This window comes from Marmota monax, unplaced genomic scaffold, assembly GCF_021218885.2.
Source record: "Marmota monax isolate L192 unplaced genomic scaffold, Marmota_monax_Labrador192_F-V1.1 WCK01_AAM20220418_F8-fsc00215, whole genome shotgun sequence".
In the NCBI taxonomy this organism is placed as follows: domain Eukaryota; kingdom Metazoa; phylum Chordata; class Mammalia; order Rodentia; family Sciuridae; genus Marmota; species Marmota monax.
The window spans coordinates 2,440,001-2,459,546 of NW_026695214.1; the positions used below are offsets into that span (position 1 = coordinate 2,440,001).

Below are 19,546 nucleotides of genomic sequence, written 5' to 3' on the forward strand. Positions count from 1 at the left end.
TGGGCCCAGAGGGGCTCTGGGTTTTGGAACATCTGCCCATGGATAGGGAGGTATCTTGCCGATGGGACCCCAGTCCAAATGGGACTCATGCTGGGTCACGTGCCCCTACACACGGGGCCTGAAGGCAGTTCCACACAGCATTTTTTGTGCCCCTGTGTTTTGACCGTGACCTGTCACGTGGGATTTTCCACTTGGGGTGTCATCAGTGCTCAAAAATTTCAAACTGTGCGAATCTCGGGATTCAGGATGTTGCATTAGGGAAGCTCAGTCTGTGTTGATCTAACTCTCAGAACGTGGTGTGAGCAATGCCATCACAGCCAGGGCTCCCACGCCTCATGGTGCTGGGCATGGGGTCACATCTGGGCGGCCGCCTCTGTAGTTCTTGTCCTCCCCAAATGCCCCGGATTCTGCCTCCCCAGCAGCATGTTCCTCTCCAGGGGTGGGCAGGTCCCATTTGCTCACACTTGGCCTGCTTTGATTCCTAGCCATGTCCAGGAACGTCCCCGTCTCTCCAGAGGGGTCCAGCGCTCCAGTTGGTAAGCCGTCCTCTCAGACTGCCCCTTCTCCCTGTTCTCGCCCAAAGCAGACCCTTGCCCTGCGTGGGAGCCGAGCGCTGCCCCTGGGGCTGGTGGGAAGGACATTAGGGAGGCGCAGGAGCTCAGAGTGGGCGATCAGATCAGGAGGGAAGGCTGGTTCTCGAAGGGGCTGGAGAGAGAAAAAATTCCTTGTAGCTCTCTTCTGCCCCGGGGGAGGTGACAGTCGCCTGTCTGAACGTGTGGGAGGTGAGACAGTCTGTCCTACGCGGCCCCGACACTGGTTGTGGCGCCCTAGGAAGGAGTTGGGCATCCCAGCGGGTGGAGAATAACAGGTCCACACAAGATCAGGTAGCAGTGTGAGAAGCCCAGATAGGGCCTGGGGTGTCCTGGGGATGGGCTCTTGTCCCCTGCTCCGACCCCACCGTTCCCCCAGGTCTCGCCCGCCAGGACCACACCCAGGGGAACCTGGTCCGGATCTGCCTCGGTGCCGTGGTCCTCATTCTGCTGCTGGGTGTGGTGGCAGAGGACTGGCACAGTCAGAGGAGAGCCCCGCGGCCCAGGGTCCAGCCCGTGCACAGGCCCCTCCCGCCCCTCCCACAGACCCAGCGTGGCTGTCAGGAGGAGCACCTCCGTCAGAACCCTGGTGTGGCCGCGTCCAAGAGCCAGATGGTGTGAAGGCCTGCGGAGCTCGGAGACCAGTGGGAGGCCAGGCTGTGGGCGGGAGGAGGCTGGGCCTCTTCAGGGAGCCGCAGAGCCAGTGTCTACTGGGCTCTGTCCCCTTGGCTGCAAGGAGTCCAGTGGAGGCTGCGTGTCCTAGACACCTTCACCTGTGGTCACTAAGTCCCTGGACAGGCACTGATGGCCTTCCCTCAGGCCTCCTAATACGGGCTCCACATCCATCCCCCACTCACGGCTCACTGTCCGCCCTGTGCGCGGCCTTCCCTGTCTCCTGTCCTCAGGTTGGCCCCACCCCACCCATCTTCAGCTGTGGTCTGATAAATCTGTTTTTAGAACGGTCCTGGTTCTTTCAGGCAGTCGGATGCGCTTCTTATTGTCACTAGCATACAATAAAAGTCACGGTGCCCCCCAGCCCCAGGAGGGGTCATCCTTACCCTGTGTGTCCACACTGAAACCACGGACAGAGCCTGAGCCCACGCATCATGTTTCTCTGAACACACTCTGGTGCCTTGGAGCCGCTAGGGAAACTCACGGTGACTTGGCCATGAGCACCGTGATGCCGTGACAGAGGACCTGACCTTATCCGCGGTCTGTTTCTGGAATTTTCCATTTAATGTTTCAGAACGAGGTTGACTGCTGGTAATGGATCTGTGGAAGGCACCCATGTCTGGGGGGCAGGGAGAGAGCCTGAAGGTCTACAGGGGCCCTGACTGGTGCCTCGGGGTGGGGACAGCGGGGAGGGGAGTGCTTCAGAGTGGGGTTGTCCTTTACAGAGTTGAAAACTGGAACAGAGGGACGGCGGCACACACTGTGACGTACTAGATGCCACCATGGTGCCTTTAAGACGTGCAGGTGTGTGAGACATACAGTGTGCTGTATGTCTCAGAAAGCCGGGAGGAGGGATCTGGATGTCGTTGCCATGAAGAAACGTGGAGGAGACAGCCGTTTCCTCTGCCTTGAGCACCACTCGGCGTGCGCACGTGCTGGACTGTCACGTGGTCGACGCGCACAACTCCTGTGTTTTTATGTCCGTGAAACATAGATCTAGGGGAAGGTTAACTTGACGTGATATGAACTTTACCTTGTCTCAGTCGGCTTTGGCACTGTGACCAAAACACGGGACAGGAGCAATCGGGGGTGGGGGAAGTTTATGTGGGGCTGTTCCAGAGGCCTCAGTCCACGGGTGACCGACTCCGTGGCTCTGGGCCCAAGGCGGGGGAGAAGCTCATGGCAGAAGGTGTAGAGGGGGAAAGCCACTCAGGGCGGGGCCACAGGAGATGCCCCATTCACCAGGGACCCAGCACACCCCCCAGGACTCGCCCCAGTGACCCACCTCCCTGCCACACCCGACCTGCTAATCTGCATCGTGGACTAGCGCATCAGCCCACATCCACCCCAGCCTCCAGGGACGCGACCCCTGAATGCACGGAGCTCCAGCTCCCACAGAAGGAACCTCGAGCCAGGGGACCCGGCCCTGGGGGTGACTTCCCAGAGGGTGAGCTATGCTCCTGGTCGGGTTTGGCCTCAGGCGCTGCCAGAGAGGGACTGGAGGTTCACGTGGCATCTCCGCGTTTTATACCCAAACTCAAGCCTGGACCAGAGGCTGGGGGAGAGGAGTCCTGACCAGAGCCATCCAGGCAGGTGACCAGGATGTGGATGACTCGGCCCTCTGGCCACCCGGCCTGTCCTCCACAGTGGCCTCCTCCCTGGGGCCTGGACACAGGCAGCTCTTCCTTCTCTGGTTTCTGGACACCTCGGCCCTCATGGACCCATGAGTCCCTTATGACCCGGGTGCCCTCTGTCTCACCTGTGAGGTCAGCCACGTGCACCATGGGAAAGTAGAAGCTTGCAATTCCACCTTCCATTCACAGATAGGCAGCGCCACCGGGCAGTTCCGTGACAGCCCAGGTTCAGGCGGAGAAGGGCACCCGCAGCCTGAGGACAGGAGAGTGCTTGTGGGCCGAGTTAGGTGGGTCCGGGGAGCCTCCGTCTGGCATGGTGGGGCGTCCAGGGGATGATCTGCACTCCAGAGAGGTTGAGGAGGTGAGCATCAGGGGTCGCTCACTGGGCAGGTTGTGCGGACAGCCCAGTGCGCAGTGTGTGGAAATGACAGCCCCTCAGGAGCCCCACGTCACGTCCTGAATCCCGTGCTTTCCCAGGCGAGTGGTAGGTGGCCTGAGTCTTCCATGACAGGGCCCCGCTCCTGCAGCTGCGGGAGGAGGAGGGGACTGCGAGGCTGTGGGGGCTGTGCCGCCTCGCCCGCCTGTCAGGGGCACGCAGGTGGTTTTGACGTCCCACGGCTTCCGCTGGGCAAGTCCGTGGGGGCAGCAGTTTTAGGAGGAAGCATCACTTTGCAGGAAGCCTGATGGACTAGCACCAGCCAGGCATGGACCTGGAGGTAGGGGGCGTCCAGACAGGAGGAGCCGCAGGGCGGCCATCAACGAGAGCGCAGCAGCGGGGACAGTGGGGGCACTGTCATGGCTCAGTGCTGTGCTGTCTGGCTTTCAGAAAACCAGGAGGGGCCAGGACGTGGGTCAGCGGTGGGGCTCTTGCCTTGGGTGTGTGAGGTCCCACATTGGACCTCCAGCCCCAAACCAAAATCCCAGGAAAGCCGTCATTTGCAGAGGCACAGCTGAACCTAGAGGACACTGCTGAGTGACATGAGCCAGAAAGAGAGGAACCCCACACAGGCCCCGTGTGTGGACCCCAGGTGCTGGGCCCACGGCGGCAGAGCACGGCACGTGGCTACCACAGGCTGGTCCCCAAAGGCAGGAGGGCAAGTTCCCTGGGTTCTTGGTAGAGCAGCTAACGTGGCCGCCAACGACGGGTAGCTCACAGTACCGAGTCCTGCCCACCCGCTAGGTCACTGTGTGGGGCTCCCCTGCCGAGTACCACCTCAGGTCCTTCCAAGGTCACGTGACCTTCTTGCCACAGCATTTGTTTACCCACTGGCCATTTATCAAGGGTGGAACTCCAGTTCTGTTTTGACTGGGTGACTTTCGGGGGAGCCTTGCACACGGAAGCGCTCACTTTACCACCGACTACATTCCCAGCCCCCAGACATCTTTAGTGTGGACTGGAATTCCCAGCATTGTGCGGAGGAATCTGTGCCTGTGATACTGTGGGGTCGGAAGCTGACCTAGCCAGCTCAGGGCCCCGCGGCCAGTCCTGAGCCCCAGCCCCAGCAGACAGCGGATCCGAGCAGAGCGGAGCAGGGCCACAGGAGCCCGTGCACAGGACCCTGCCCCCTCGCCTGGTCCCGGTTCTTCCCTGCTCTGGCGAGAGCCACCAACACAAAGCTGCCATGAATGCTTTCACCTTTATCCCTCTACACCGTACACCGTACACCGTGACACCAACGCTCCGCAGCTCGGGGTGAGCGACTGCGCATGCTCGTGTACACCAGAGCAGGCGAGGGCCGCAGGGACGCCCAGCCCAGCCGCTGCGGGAGGCACCCGATAGCCTGAGGGCCATGACTCTGGGAGGGGGACTCTGGGGCGCAGGGAGGTTCAGAAAAGGAAGTCATCAGCAGAGGGTCTGTGTCTCTGGGGGTCGCGGCGGCTGCCGTCGATGGCCAGCTGCGGGTTGCTCTCTTTGATCTCTCTCAGGAGATTCTGGATGTCTGTGTCGGATTCCTCTATTTTCAACCTGGGGCACGAAGCGGGAGAAAACGCTGGTCACCTGATTCCCAAGTGCCCGAGGGCCTTGTGCTTGAGGGGTCCACAGGCCCTGGCCGCCCTCTCCAAGGGTCTGTGCTGCACAGGAGAGGTCATTAGGCAGTGGCACAGGGTGGACAGCAGCAGTGTGTGCCTGGACGGTGCTGGCACGGTGGGCATGAGATGGCACCAATGGCACATGTGACAACTGATGCCACCTCAGTGACCCCTGCCAGCCCCTGTCCTGCCTGGTGGACCCAGGAGCACCTGTCCCTAGGGACATACACCTTGGACCAACCGAGGTGACCACCTCTTGTCTGGGCCAGCCCCTCGGCCACCGCACTGGTTTTGCCTCATTTCTAGGATTCACCCTGAGGTAATCCCACTCAACCATGTGAGGGTAGACGTGGGGACAGAGGGACAGGGGTCCCTGAAGGCGTCCGCTGCCAGGTTGCTTGTTGGCAGGGAGGCCCCACCTGGCCAGCACATCGTTGATTCGGGCTGGGGCTCACGACTGGCCGCGGGGCCTCAAGCTGGCTAGGTCAGTGTCTCATCAGCAGCCTGAAGCACTCTGGCTACCGCAGGCCCAGCTAGCATGGGGGTGGACTGAGGTGACCCTCCAGGTCAAGGGTGATTGCGGGAGCTCAGTCACAGTCCGCCTAGAGGACAAAGCCAACTCCCCAGCCAAACCCAGGGCTTGCACACCCGTGGGGCGAGCGAGAAGCAGGTCCAAGACCCGCGGACCCGAAGACCAGGGTGGCCATCAGGATCTTTGGCGTCCAGCACAGAAGGTGTCAGTAGTCCACCTGGGAGTCACTGGAAGGTTGGGTGGCCGATAGAATCTCAGGGCCCAAATCCACGCTCTGGGGGGGCAGGGCCTGGTGCTCACGCGGCTCTAGGACTGGAGCCAGCAAGAAGCCCTCACCCGGTCACCGTCCTGGAACTCCAAGACCCAGGAGGGCGCGTCCGGCTGTCCAAAGCAACAGCCCACGCTGCCTTTTGGGGACCTCACCGACATCGGGGACCGTGGGGGGGTGACTCATGAGGGTGCTTGGTAGGGGAGGCAGGGCTTATGGCCCCCGGGTCCTGACCACGGACAGGGACTCGGGGTGGAGGTTCCCGTGAGGTAAGCGTGCAGTCTGCTTCCTCCCCGTTTCACGGCCATTTCCAGAGCTCCTACGCAGGGGCCTGCCACAAGCCGACCGCAGAGCCAAAGGCAGCTCCCCCCAGCGGGCAAGCTGGCGCCGCCGACGGCGAGGGCACCTTGGAGGCAGCCTCGCTCTGGACAGCTTCCGTCCAGGGCTGACCCAAGGAGGTGATGGCTGGCCTCTGTAGCCCGCCCTCACATAATCCTGGCTTCCTGGCCTCCCACAAGTGCTGGTCTCCTCTCCGACTGGCCAATACAGTGGACGGGTCAACAGGAGGGTCTCTGGTGACCAGTTGCCCAGGCAGGTAGCTGAATATGGGCAAGGGCCCCTATGAGGGAATCCTAAGGCTTCTGTCTCACCTCAAACCCCACCTGGGGGACAGGGCCGGGGCCCGTACCTGAGCGTCTGCAGGGGGCAGTTCTGAAGTCTCAAGGCGTCACACAGCATCTTGACTCCCTGGAAGCCCAGGGAGTTCTGGCCCAGGTCCAGGGTGACGAGGCTGCGGTTGCAGCTGAGGGCGTAGGAGAGGTCCTGGCAGCTGAAGGGAGTGAGGGAGCAGCCCCACAGCCTGCGGGGACACAGGAGCAAGTGAGACCCTGGACGGTGCTCCTCAGGCCTCCGGTGGGCCTTGGGGATCCGACCCTGGGCATCAAGCATCAGGGCCTGTCCCCTAAGAAGGGAGAGAAGAGTGTGGCACATAGTACACAGGGGGGCTGTGAGGACGGTAGTGGCCGAGTGGCTGGTTGAAGGTGACCTGAGTGGGTGGAGACCTGGAGGAGCTGCTCCCGGGCAGAGAAGCGCTGTGCTGAACCTCTGAACCCCGAGGTTGCATACGATGATCTCAAAACCAAAGGTCAAGGCACCAGACAGGACGGCAGGGAGGATTAGGTATAGGGCAGCTCGGCAGAGCCCAGGCTGCCATCATCCTCGGGTCTTGCTTGGGTTGAGACGGGTGCCCCCTCGGGCCCTGAGACGGGGTGGGAGCTACACCTCAGGTATTCTTTTTGCTTGGGTGGAAAGCAAAGACACCTGACCTGTTTGAGGGCACGTAACCCCCAGGTGCCACCAGTTTGGGGAGGTGTGTGGCCAGACACCAGGAAGAGGGCAACGGGGCTCCAGGGTGGGTTGGACTTGGAAGAGGAGGAAAGAGCAACTGGAGGATTCTGTTCTGAGTGAAATCATCCGTCCAGAGATCCCGTGGGCTCCGAGTGCCCAAAAGTCCTGGTTTAAGACTCCATCTCATTCCCTCAGTGGCCACCCTGCTCCTGCTGGTGTGAGTCTGGCTTTTTAGATGCCCGTCACCGCAGCCGTGCCGACTGAGGGCTCTGTTTGGGATGGGGTCTGGGAGCTCCATGGCTGGCCTGCTTGGTGGCTCGAGCGTCGGCGCAGACACAGGTGCCTGGCTGCTGGGGCAGCGCCCTGCTGAGGCAGCTGGGCCAGTCTTCTCAGCCTCGACCTTGATCTGACACTCGGCTCCCGGGAATAAAGGGGCTCTCGTCAGACAGCCAGGGTTTCCCCAAGCCCCGCTGCACCTGCACCTGTCCACTAACAGTCACTTTAAACAGTGGCCTTGGGAGCCGCACCAAGCTCCTGACCTTGCACACTGCAACTTAGTACCAACCGAGGAGTCAGCTGTGTACCGCTGCCAGCTCTGAACTGCCTAAGGACACAATGAACAAAGGCACTCCAGATGCCAGTGACCTGGTGGAAATCAAGTTGGCCGCTTGGCCAGTCTGCCTCTGCATCTCGTCTGTTTTCCTTACAGCTGACGATGGCCAAGGTAGGAAACCACGCAGGTGTCCCCAGCAGAGGAGATGTTGGCACAGGAGGCAGCGGCCCTGGCATTTGTGGGCACTGGATGAAGCAGGAGGACGCTACACGGGACAAGAGGAGCGGCAGGACAGGCCCCGCTCACATGTGGAGACCCCTGTGTATCTGGCCGAGGGGACCCAGCCCTGGCGGGACCTGTAAGGTGGCCCCCAGGGGCACCCACTCGCTGGCCTCTGGGGTGTGTCCACAGGTGCCGCCAGTTCCCACCTCTCTGGACACTAGGACTGGGCAGCAGGGGCTGCTTCTCAATGTCTAGCATCGCGGCTTCCAAGTTCCTCCCGATGACCTTTGGCAGACTAGAGCCCATTCCCCCGACCGTCCTGGTGACTTTTAAGATACCTCTGGATCCCCACGGAGCCGCCCGCTCCGGTGACACCTCCCTCCCCGGCCGGGACGGTACAGTAAGGAGGAACTCACCACAGACGCTGCAGGCCGCACTGTGGTGCCTTCAGAGCCTCACAGAGCGCCTTCAGGCCGGGGACCCCAACGTGGTTCAGCCCCAGGTCCAGCTGCGTCAGGCTGGACCCTTGGCGGAGGACCGTGGAGAGGTGGCCACAGCCCTCGCTGGTTATGCTGCAGCACCACAGCCTGGAGGCAGCGAGGAGAATGGACCGTCAGTCCCTGGGGCCACCCGAGCCAGGACACTCCCCCTCGGCCAGCTGGGATGAGGAGACGGGAGGGCAGCCACGGCGTCACCCGAATGGCGCTGACCTCGACCACCACCAGACTAGCCTGCAGGCAGGGTGGCGGGGAGGGCACTCGTTTTAGTGTTCGGAGGCTTACTGTGTGGACAGGGTCTTGGCACGTCACCTCTGTCCCGCAGACTAAGGGCTTTGATAGGCGAGTAGATTTCAGATTCCACCTAGAGCGTGTCCTAGGTGGGAACTCCAGGAGAAGCCGACACGGGGTGTGTGTGTGTGGGTGGGTGGGTGTGTGAGACTGTGTGTGTGAGAGACACTGTGTGTGGGTGTGAGAGGGTGACCAAGTGTGACTGTGGGGTGGGTGCCCAACAGGCCCTGCGTGTGTAAGCCTGTGCTCCTCCCAAGTCACGTCCCCAGAGCTGAGAGAGCAGTTTCTCTGTCGGAGGTGACTTCCCGGACCGCAGAGCTGGCAGTGCTCGACAGTCTCTGAACAGGACCTGGGACCGCAGCCCCAAGTGTTGGTGCTGGGGACAGAGCCCAGGGCGCTTTGCCACCGAGCGACCTCTTCAGCATTTTAATGAACTGTTATTTTGAGGCAGGGTCTTGCTAAGCTGCGGGGGGCCCCCAAGTTGCCCAGGCTGGCTTGGGGCTTGCAATCCTGTGTCTCCGCCCAGGGTTGCTGGGACGACAGGCGTGTGCCCGGACCTGGCAGCCCCTTTCCTCTCTAAGGCTTTGTCCTTGGCGTCAGATGACTTCCACTGTGCCCAGTTGCATGTGGCCTCTGTGACTCGGTTCTAAACACCAGACCTGGGCACCCACCACACCCCGCAGGGCCCGTGTAACAGTGACACTCTGTGCTGGGACCACACGCAGGGCCTCACACAGGCTAAGGGTGCGTCCCTCCCTGACCTATGTCCCTGGCTGGCACCAGTTTTCTTTGTCACCATCTCCCTGGTCTCGCCAGTTATAACTGCTAGGTCATACTTGGGAGTTCTGAGGAGTTGTCTGCTGCCAGCAGCCCCTCGGGCCTCATGCACAGCGACCCGCGGGCCTCACGCACGCGGCAGCCCCAGGACTTACACCAGCGCCTGCAGCTGGCAGGAGGGGTAGCGCAAGCCCTCACACAGGGTCTTCACCCCCTCATCCCCGAGGTCGTTCTTGGCCAGGCACAGGTGTGTCAGCCTCTGGCTGACGACCAGAGTGACAGACACTTCCTTGCAACAGGCTTCCGTGAGTTGACAGTTCTCCAACCTGCAGGAGCCACAGGAAAGGGCAGTGAGCAGAGCACCCCACACCAGTCTTCCCAGCCGTCTCCAAACAGGGGGTCCCCAAAGCCCGTCTCAGTTCCTCGTCCTCTTCCCACCCTGCTGGTGACCCCGTGGGGACGGGAAGAACAACAGTGAGATGCTGGAACTGTTCACCTGGACCAGAGACGGAAACGGGCGTAGGGTCACAGGGTGGTTCCACAGGGCTGCCTGCATGTCCAGGGCCACCGTTCTTCCCCTGAGTCCCCAGACCCCACAGGACACCCAGGAGGGGGGAGACTTACGACAGCCTCTGCACGGGGCACGTGGGGTATCTCAGCCCTGCGCACAGCAGCTTGGCGCCCTCGTCCAGGAGCTCGCTGTCGGAGAGGTCCAGGCACGTCAGGGAGTGATTGAACTGGAGGGTCAGGAAGAGGTCCGCCCACTCTGGTACAGGGGCACAGCAGGGCCCCAGCCTGTGGGGGAGACGGAGCCCGTCATTCCCGAGAATCCAAGCTCGGTGGGATGGCCTCCGGTCTGGCACTCGGCTGTGCCAGTGCCCCAAAGCCCGTGCGGTCCAGCGCCCTGGCTGTCACGGTTCCCCAGGGCCAGCAGCCCAAACCTTCTGGGAGCCAGCAAGAAATGCAGGTCTGCATCACCCCGCCCGGCTCTGATGCAGAGTCCAGTGTCCCCTAGGGGAGGTGTTAATTCCTGTGCCACGTCCACAGGATGCGATTCAGACCACCTGGGACAGGACCCAGGAATCCGCACTTCAGCAGTTCCCAGGAGACACAGTAGCCTCTGGCTGGACCACAGGTCTAGAACGACATTCAGAAACCCTGGGCTTGTTCTGCTCCCGACTGTGGGCAGGAGGAGCCCTTGGCATCAGGCCTGGGCCTGGCTCTTCTGTGGAGTATGTGTGCGAACGCCATCTCCCTCTGGCACCCGCGAATCGGAGCCAAGAGTGTCCTCACGCTGAGGGTCACAGGTCGGTACCCCAACTGGGGCCCAAGTGGGGTGCCTGCCACATGGCTGAAGTGACTAGAAAACTCGAGAGGAACAGCAGAAGACCTTCTCTCAGAGCCCAAGTCACAGCAGGAGACCAAGGAGCGGGGGAGCCAGGTGCAAGGTCAGGTGCCTCCGGAGGGACAGGAGGCTGGGCTCGCGTGGCCTCCTATGGGCCTCCGATTTGGGTACCAACTTCCTGGCCAAAAATCAGCCAGTGACCCAGGTCTCTAGCCACACGACTCTGTCCTTGTTGACGCTCCCAGGAGGAGGCAAGGAGGGTCCTTTGCAATGGCCAGTGGCGATGGCCATCAAGCGCATGTGCTGGGACCTGGTTTCCCCTGCCCTCTGCCCTGGTGACGGGCTGGCTGCCCCATTTTGCTTTGTTGAAGAGCCCAGCAACCCCTCCCTCAGCAGAGGCTAATGCCCACTGTAGACTGTCCCTGCTGCCACTCCAGGTGGGGGTGGCCAACACCAGCACAACCCTGCAGAGAACTTCCCAAGGCAGATCTCCAGAGTGCTGCAGGAGAGGACAGCCTGGGGCCCTGGGGTCCTTGCCTGGACAGGGGAGGCCTTTGGCCTCGTGACCCAGGAGGAACGTGAACCCCCAGTGGCCTGACAGGATGCTCTCCAGATTCTGGGTAGCCCTTGGGACTGGGGGCTTCCCTGTGTGGTGGTTCAGGTTACTCAGTGTTCAAGGCCGGAGCAGACGGAACTCCAGCCCATGTGCTATTCTGGCCAATGCACCCCGGGTGCTGCCATTTCCAGTTAAAAGAAGGAAGGTTTTCTTCCAATTTATGCAGATTTGCAGCCCAGGTTGCGAGAGCTCTGTGCCAGGAGGGGTCTTGGTGACAGAGAGAGACACCTGAGACATTGCAGCTTGCATCTCCAGTGACTCAAAACCTGACGCAAGGAGGAAAGCACATCGTCCAGCTCACTGCCTTCAAGGGTCAGATGTGTCAGGGTCTTGTGTCCTCCGAAAGCGAGGCAGAGGTTCTGATAAGCACCAGCCGGGGAAATGTTTTTGAGGCTAAGGAACAGAAAACAAAGATGAGGCTTTGAGTTCTATCCTTCTGCACATGAACAGAAACAGAGTTGCAGGATGGCGACATTTTGGAACCTTTCTTTCACGTTAAAAAATACCCCCTAGTCCCAGCGACTTGGAAGGCTGAGGCAGGAAGATGGCAAGTTTGAGGCTAGCCTTGGCAACTTTGTGAGACCGTCTCCAAATAAGAAGGGCTGGGGTGTGACCAGTGGTAGGGCACTTGCCTGGCGTGTGCAAGGCCCTGGGTTCAATCCCCAATCCCATCTTTGGGGCATCATTGACAAAAATTATATAATGTTTAAGGTGCACAACCATGTTTTGATATAGGAACGTTATGTAAAGTAATTGCCCCATCAAGCTAATTAACATACCAATCATCTCACACTGACCATTTTCTGTGTCTGGGGGTGAGAAGACTTTCGAGATACCCTCTCAGCAGATTTTGAGGGCATGATACAGTATGAACTAAATTCACATTGCCGTCAGGAGGTGTCTGGCTTGCAGCCATCTCTCATAACAGACTCTGCCCCTTGACCAGCATCTCAGATGCTGACTTCTAGTTCCTTTAGCCACCTTAGGCTGTTGGAGGAGGGTCAGACACAGAAGGTCATTGCAGGATTCGACTCTGGAATTCTCTTGTGTCTAGAATCGGGACCATGTGGCCAGCGCAGTCCTTAGTGGGCAAGGGCTCCTATTTCCCTCCATCAAGAAAGAAAAACATGATGCCACTTGAGGACGTCCTAGCTAAGCCGAGAGCTTCCGACTGGCCACCTGGTGAGCAGGCTGTGCGGTCCCCTGCCCCACACCGCCTACCAGGTGTAGACCTGTAAGACTTCCGTCCCTCGGCCGCGACTTGGCCCAGGGATGCTCTGGAGGGCACATGTCACTCTGAATGGCAGTACTTATGCCACGTAGGTACCGTTCCCCACCTGCATAACTTGCACTCAGCTCTCGGGCCTGCGCTCCCCCCCCCCCATCTGCGGGTACCAGCCTGGTGAGATTCAGCATCCCGGGACACTGGGTGACATCTGGGGACAGTTTTGGTTGTCACCGTCTGGGGAGAGGATGCTGCTGGAATGTAGCAGGTGGAGGTCAGGGACGCTGCTCAGTGTCCTACAGCGCAACAGGCAGCCCCTCCTTCCAACAAAGAAGCCCAGCCCTGGGTGTCGGCAGAGGCCGAGATGTGCTGTATGTGTGGCCACCGGGGCTCACGGTAGACCAACAGCACGAGGGGTCTGCACGTTCTCTTCCTCCTGCCCTTTGGAGGAATGCCCAGGTGACATTGCACATGGCATTAACCTGGCTTTATGGGATCTTCCCACTGTACTCTCCAAGGACAGGAGCATCTCGGCCCCTTGCATCTCGGTGCCTGGTTGGAGTCTGGGACAGGAATTTGAATATTCCTCCAACATCCAACAGTAAGAAGCTTGGCTGTGCCCCTTGGGATGTTAGCCTGGGACAGAGGACTTACATCACTTTCTGGAGACAGCAGTTTGCAGAGGCCAGCTGGTCACAGAGCGTCCTCACAAACTGTCTGCTCAGGAAGCTGTGGCTGATGTCCAGGAAGACCAGGCTCTTGTTGGAGCTGAACACAGAGCAGAGCTCGCTCCAGGAAAGATGTAGGTCCTGATAACTCTGGGACCTACCCGAGAGAAGGAAAAAGTCACCGACCCAATGTCACGAAGGAGAAAAATAGACATCTGTCCTTCACAGTCAAGGTGTTCAGGGTCACTCTAGGTGTTCCCCCTTGACACGTGATTTATTAGTCGTTGAGCACCCCGTGAGAGCACCCACCCTAGAGGCACCATGGGGGGAGAGCTTGCATGTCCCACGTCACCATTCACTATAGGAGGGAAAGCCTAGGGTCCTGCTGGTGAAGGACTGATGGCGACCCCCTTGTCCAATACGGGACACTTGAACACCTGATTGACATCCACAGAGGACGATTTGGCCATTTCTCAAGCTAATTCATTCGTTCAACTAAAACTCTAAAACGGGCTGCAGCCGTCGCTCAGAGCAGAGTGTACTCAGTGGTACAGTGCTTTCCAAGCACGCGTGAGGACTGGGTTTGATCCTTAGCACACTTAAAGACAAAAGCAAAGGCATTCTGTCCCTCTACAACCATAAAAACACAAAAAACACTGGAGAAAACAACCTGCCACTAGATTCATCTCCAAGTGCTCGGTTTTCAAAGGCGGTTCCTCTCCTCCTGTGCTGCCGCGGACGGCAGGACGGGGAGGGACATGGTGTCTGCGATCCCAGTCCTGCTTTAATTTCCCTGCATATGCACGGTATCTTTGGAATCACAAAAATAGGATTTTGACTTCAAGGAGAGAGCGCCCCTGAAGCCACAGTGCATCAGAGCCCACGGGGTTTGGCGGGGGACCGAACACTTGGAACTCAGACAGTGGTCTAGACGCAAAGGCTCTCAGAGCCAAGAGCAGGCCTGTCGGATGGGACGAGCAGAAGAGCCAGAGAGCAGTGCAAGGGAACGGCTCCTGCCCGCGGGGTACGTGGACAGCTGCAGGCTCAGTGTTCACGGCCCACGCAGGTGCCGACTTGGGAGGGGAGACTTGGGAGGGGAGACCTGCCCACGCCACTCGGGGTCGGAGCTCCAGGTCCCTCAAGGCCAGGCTCAGCTGAGCCGACTCCAGGTCAAAGGGAGCATTCTGGAGGGGCACCACCTCTGACCCCAGGGAAGCACGCGTTGGTTCCAACCCTGTGTCTAACCATTCCAGAGACTGATTTTAGGTGCCAACCTAAAAGTGAGGTGGCGGCAAGGTGACAGAACCAGGGTGGGCGCAAGAGGCAACGCCCCACACCAGCAGGCAGTGACTTCGGAGTGTGACCGCAGGACATTATGACCCAGGAGACTCGAACCCTATGCCCAGCCAGGCATGGTGTTCTGAAGCCAGATGTCCTCTGAACCCAGAGGACCATAGGGAACGGCATGGGGATGCCGCAGCACTGCTCAAGAGGGCCCTGGTGCTCACTGTGGTGGGCGGGTAAAGCCACAGAGGTCCATGCACACAACAGGTCGCTCAGCTACGAGGGAGGAGTCATCCTACCATTTGCAACTGAACCAATGGAGCCAGAGAGCAGTTAAGGATGAGAGGCAGACCAGAAGTCAGGATGGCATGTCCTCTCCTATGTGTGGCATAGGGGCCCCCAGGGGCAGCACAGCGATCTCTGGGGTCTGGGGAAGGCTGTGGGCGGGGTCTGGGGAAGGCTGTGGGCGGGGTCTGGGGAAGGCTGTGGGCGGGGTCTGGGGAAGGCTGTGGAAGGCTGTGGGTGGGATCTGTGGAAGGCTGTGGGCGGGGTCTGGGGAAGGCTGTGGAAGGCTGTGGGTGGAGGCTGTGGAAGGCTGTGGGTGGGATCTGTGGAAGGCTGTGGGCGGGGTCTGGGGAAGGCTGTGGAAGGCTGTGGGTGGGATCTGTGGAAGGCTGTGGGCGGGGTCTGGGGAAGGCTGTGGAAGGCTGTGGGTGGGATCTGTGGAAGGCTGTGGGTGGGGTCTGGGGAAGGCTGTGGGCGGGGTCTGGGGAAGGCTGTGGGCGGGGTCTGGGGAAGGCTGTGGGCGGGGTCTGGGGAAGGCTGTGGGCGGGGTCTGGGGAAGGCTGTGGGCGGGGTCTGGGGAGAGCACCCGGCAGGCTCCTCTAGACGCACCACGCTGGGCGCACAGATCCACAAACACGTGTGAGCCCTAAAGGAGAACCAAGCTGTAGCTGGGAGCCCACGGAGCTCGGCTGCCCTCACATGAACCCACGGAGGTGCCCCAGTTGTGGCTGGCCGAGGCCATCACTGGTCAGACAGTGGCGAGCAGGTGAAGAAGGCCTCCCTGGTCCTGATGGGGTGGCCTCTCCTGAACGTGGGATTAACTAGCCCTCCCCATGGTAGGGCCAGAGCATGGTGATCCTCCCTCACCTCCTGCAGCCCACCCACGCAGGTCGCCCCCTTGGCCATGATGGCTCACCTCCAGAGAAGAGCCACAGTGTCGTGCTTCCCCCCTCCAGGGTTAAACAGGAGGCTCTGGCCTCCTTCCCTGGAGGCCCAGTGGACCGTGGCAGGGCACTCACCTTCCGTCCAGAGCATCCAGCTCCAGCGCCGCCATCTCCTCCTCCGGGAGCACCCCCTTGGCCACCCGCAGCGAGAGCCTCTGCAGGTCCTGGCACTGCCGGAGGCAGAAGGAGCAGCTCAGGAGGTCCTGGCTGGTGGCCAGCTGCAGGGATGCGTCCTTCAGAGTGGCTGTGGCTTTGCTCACCAGCTCTGGGTCCCGAGACTCGTAGAGGCAGTGCAAGACCTCCAGAAGGCCCACTGCCCACAGCACGGGCTCCTCCTCCTCCGACGTGCGCTTCAGCAGCTCCTGCCCGGCCTCCAAGGACGCCTGGCAGCCGAAAGTGGCCTCCAGCTCCCTGGCCCTGGCCCCGTTCAGGAGGCCCCACAGGAAGCGGCCGGCCTGGGCCAGCTGGGGATTCCTTGCTCTGGCCTCCGTGGAGAACAGCTCCTGCACACCCCTGATGTCCAACCTGGAGCCCGGCCACTCGCTGTCCCCCGGGAACCGCAGGATGTAGAAGGCGGCCGCCAGGAACTGCTGCATGCTGAGGTGGATGAAGGAGAAGCAGTCCTCGTGGTCCCTGTCCCTCTGGAGGACATGCTTGTCCAGGAAGGGACGGAGGTCGGCCTCTTCCACCTCAAGTGGCTCCAGGTCTTCTGTGTCGAACAGGGACACCCGGGTCCACAGGCCCCGGGCAGCCAGGAGACACAGGGCCTTCAGAGGGCGTCGCAGGTGGTGCTGGGGATGGCCGCCGGGCGCTGGCGGGAACTGGTCACAGAGGAACCTCAGGAACAGTGATGTGGTGGTCTGGCAAGCCAAGCCAGGGTCCTCTCCGCTGTCCATCAGGAGCTTTAGACTTGCGCAGAGCAGCTGGCACACGGCGGGCGCAGTGCCCAGGTGGAACAGGGCTGGGCTGTGCTTCACGGTGTCCAGAGCTCGCCGGGCCTGGTCCGTGTCCTCAAGGTGTCTCAGGAAGAACAGCTCCCTGTCGGCCTCCGAGAAGCCCTCCACCTCCACCAGCAGCGGCTGTTCCACAAGGAGCAGGAGCTCCCGCAGGGCCTCGGGCCGCGTGGTGACCAGCAGGGTGGCCTTGGCCACCATCTTCCTCTTCAGCAAGCTGCTCAGCAGGACGGGCACTGGCTTCTTCTGGTTCCAGTCACTACAGATGTCATGGATCAGCACCCCTGCAGGCACCTTCAGCTCCTCGAAGCCATCCACCACGAACAGGACGTTCTCTGCTCGGGTCAGGACCTCCAGCACGACGTCCTGCATCTCGGGGCAGTCCCTGCAGATCAGCTCTGCGAAGCTGCATGGGATCATGCGGTTGAGCTCCCTGCAGCTGAGGTAGAAGGCGCAGTGCAGAGGACTCTGACTGAACTCCGACCAGTCCAGCAAAGTCCTCTTGGCCTGCGTGGTCTTCCCAACGCCTGCAGCACCGTGCAGCACCACTGTGTGCGGCCTGGCCTCAGGGCCCATAAGTGGACTCAAGAATGGTATCAGCTTCTGGTTTCTCTGGGTGACGTCGTAGAAAATGTCACTGTCTTCAGGCCAAAATGTACTTTTCCAGGCTGAAGCAGGCTTATCCTTGAGAACGCTGGGCTTCCCATCCTCCTCCTCTCCTGAAAAACATAAAATGCCAGGAACAAGAAAAGCCAGGAAGGCGATTTACCTTGTGTGCCCTCAAACACCAAATTTGTGGCATCAGAGGGAGTTCACCCACCTGCCTCTTTCTGCAAGGACTCCTCCAGGTCTCGCAGCATGGTGTGCTCCATTGTGAGCCCCTGGGCATCCTCTGTAACACACAGAAGAAGCTGGACTGCGGGGCCATGGGTTCTCCTGCACCAACAGTCAAAGGAGGCAAAGAAGGCCTCCGGGACGGGGGTCTGCTTTATTGTGGCAAAATGCACAAGGACTGACCACTTTCAGGTTGGAGGGACAGCTCAGCAGGGGACTTGGGGTTCAGTCCCCAGCACCACGAAAGATGGAAACGTGTACAATTGGTACTTCCACAGTGTCGAGACCATCACCACCGTCTGTTCCCAAACTCCTTCCGATCCCTCACACCTAGAACCACCCATCACCCCTCCCCAGTTCCTGGTACATACTGACCCTCATCTCGTCTCTGGATTTATTTGGGGAGTTTTATATAAACAGGCTCCTGAGGGAATGGCCTTCTGTGACTCCCTTCCCTGAACAGCGCTGGCTGCCCTTCCAAGCTGCAGTGTCCTGCCCTCTGTGGCGGGGAATGCCCATGGCATGGACAGGGATTTCATTCGTCCACTCACCCACGGGGGACATCTGGTTGTGCCTACCTTCTGGGAATTGTGACTCATGCTGCCAACGTACACTCTCACATTTTCTTGTTTCAATACCCATCTTCAACCCTTTTGCACATATACCTAGGAGAATTGCCGAGTTAGACGTGATTCTATTCTTGTAGAACCACCGAACTGCCGGAAAACATGCTAATTAACCAGGAGAAAAATCAGAAGTCTACAGCAGGCACCACGGACTGAACTCTGTGCACCAGGGGTTGACCCTGAAGCCCTAACCCCAACACTCTGAAGACGAGAAGCCGTGGAGGACAAATGAGGCCGACGGGACGTGTGTCCTGGTAACAAGGGGCCCAGGAGGCACACAGAGAAGGCAGCTCTCCTGCAAGACGAGGAGAGGCCAGCCCGCAGACCTTGATCTGGCACATCCAGCCCCCAGAATGGTGAGAAAATAGCTTTTGCAGAAGGCACCGGGTCCGCGGTGTTCGGCGCTGGCAGCCCGCGCAGAGGAGACCAGCACCTCAGTAGCCACCAGAAGCACAGGCTCGGCACTGCTGGGCTTCCAGGAGGCTGGGTTCCCGCTCTCATGAGGCCTCTTGGTTTGATGAGGAACCAAGCCCCATGACACACAGGGGACACCATCAACTGTGGACGGTGGCGGCAGAGAGCACCGGAGCCTGGGCTGTCACTTATCACGCCGCCCCAGCCCCCGGTAACATGATCCCAGCCCATTGCTCCCTGGAGTCATCTTTGTTCTCCTGCAGAGGTTTCCAGAGTCTGGGGCCCAGGGAGCTCTGAAAGTGAGGGCAGTGGGGCTTTTTGTCACAGGACCCCTGAAACGCACACCAGGAAGACATCTTGAATCCGGCTCTGGGGGTCCGATCCCCTCCTGTTGCTGTGCCATGATACCCGAGGCTCAGTGATTGATACAGAATGGGACCTTCTCAGTTCTGGAGGCCAGAAAGTCCAAGAGGGAGGTGCTGGGAGGTCCCCTCACCTGGCGCCGGCTTCTGATGCTTCACCATGGCGCAAACGGGAGGACCAAAGCTGCTCCCTCCAGCCTTTATACAGCAGCTAATCCAGGCTCCAGGGACACCTGATACACAGTTGGGGGCAGTGTCACTGTGGCACCAGAGCCCATCACTGAGCCCCCAGCACGGGGTTCATGACTGCTGAAGATCAGAGCCGGAGGAACCCCGTTTCAGGGTTCCGTGGCGCCCTACTCTAGAGGGAGCCAGGAGGGAATGCACATGCCACTCAACACCAGGCTCGGCGCAAGGAGAAAAGGCCTCAGGGGTCCTCTCCACTTTCACAGAGAGGGACTGTGACCTGGGCCTGGGGAGGTGCAGGCGGCTGAGCACAGAGGGCAGAGGAGGCACACACCAGCGGGGTTTGATGGGGAAGAGTTGAACTTACCCTGGGACTGAGAGAATCACAGG

General features: G+C 60.2%; 2 protein-coding genes across 2 annotated transcripts in view; one reads left to right on the forward strand and one right to left on the reverse strand.

Annotated features, from left to right (window-relative positions):
- The window catches only part of LOC124084159 (uncharacterized), a 47,377-nt gene extending 45,730 nt beyond the window's left edge, over positions 1-1,647 (forward strand). The window contains exons 16-17 of the mRNA XM_058574718.1: positions 486-536; positions 970-1,647. Coding sequence (XP_058430701.1) covers positions 486-536; positions 970-1,597 — 679 coding nt within the window. The 3' untranslated portion in view covers positions 1,598-1,647. The remainder of the gene's footprint in view (positions 1-485; positions 537-969) is intronic.
- A 3,076-nt stretch (positions 1,648-4,723) lies between these two features.
- Positions 4,724-17,536, reverse strand: Nlrp2 (NLR family pyrin domain containing 2). Its single transcript, XM_046431137.1, has 10 exons — positions 17,504-17,536; positions 15,857-17,448; positions 13,255-13,425; positions 11,604-11,768; positions 10,039-10,209; positions 9,570-9,740; positions 8,266-8,436; positions 6,416-6,586; positions 6,051-6,326; positions 4,724-4,862 (listed from the first exon to the last, which is right to left on the reverse strand). Exons 1-10 carry the CDS (start codon positions 17,534-17,536, stop codon positions 4,724-4,726), a joined length of 3,060 nt encoding a protein of 1,019 aa, XP_046287093.1.
- Positions 17,537-19,546: the final 2,010 nt, after the last annotated feature.

Coding starts and splice junctions, on each gene's coding strand:
- Nlrp2 (XM_046431137.1), bottom strand. CDS start 17,536: ATGCCACAAATTTGGTGTTTGAGGGCACACAAG. Junction 13,426..15,856: donor CTGGATGCTCTGGACGGAAG/GTGAGTGCCCTG, acceptor TCTCTCGGGTAG/GTCCCAGAGTTATCAGGACC. Junction 10,210..11,603: donor TGCAAGCTGCAATGTCTCAG/GTGTCTCTCTCT, acceptor TCTCCCCCACAG/GCTGGGGCCCTGCTGTGCCC.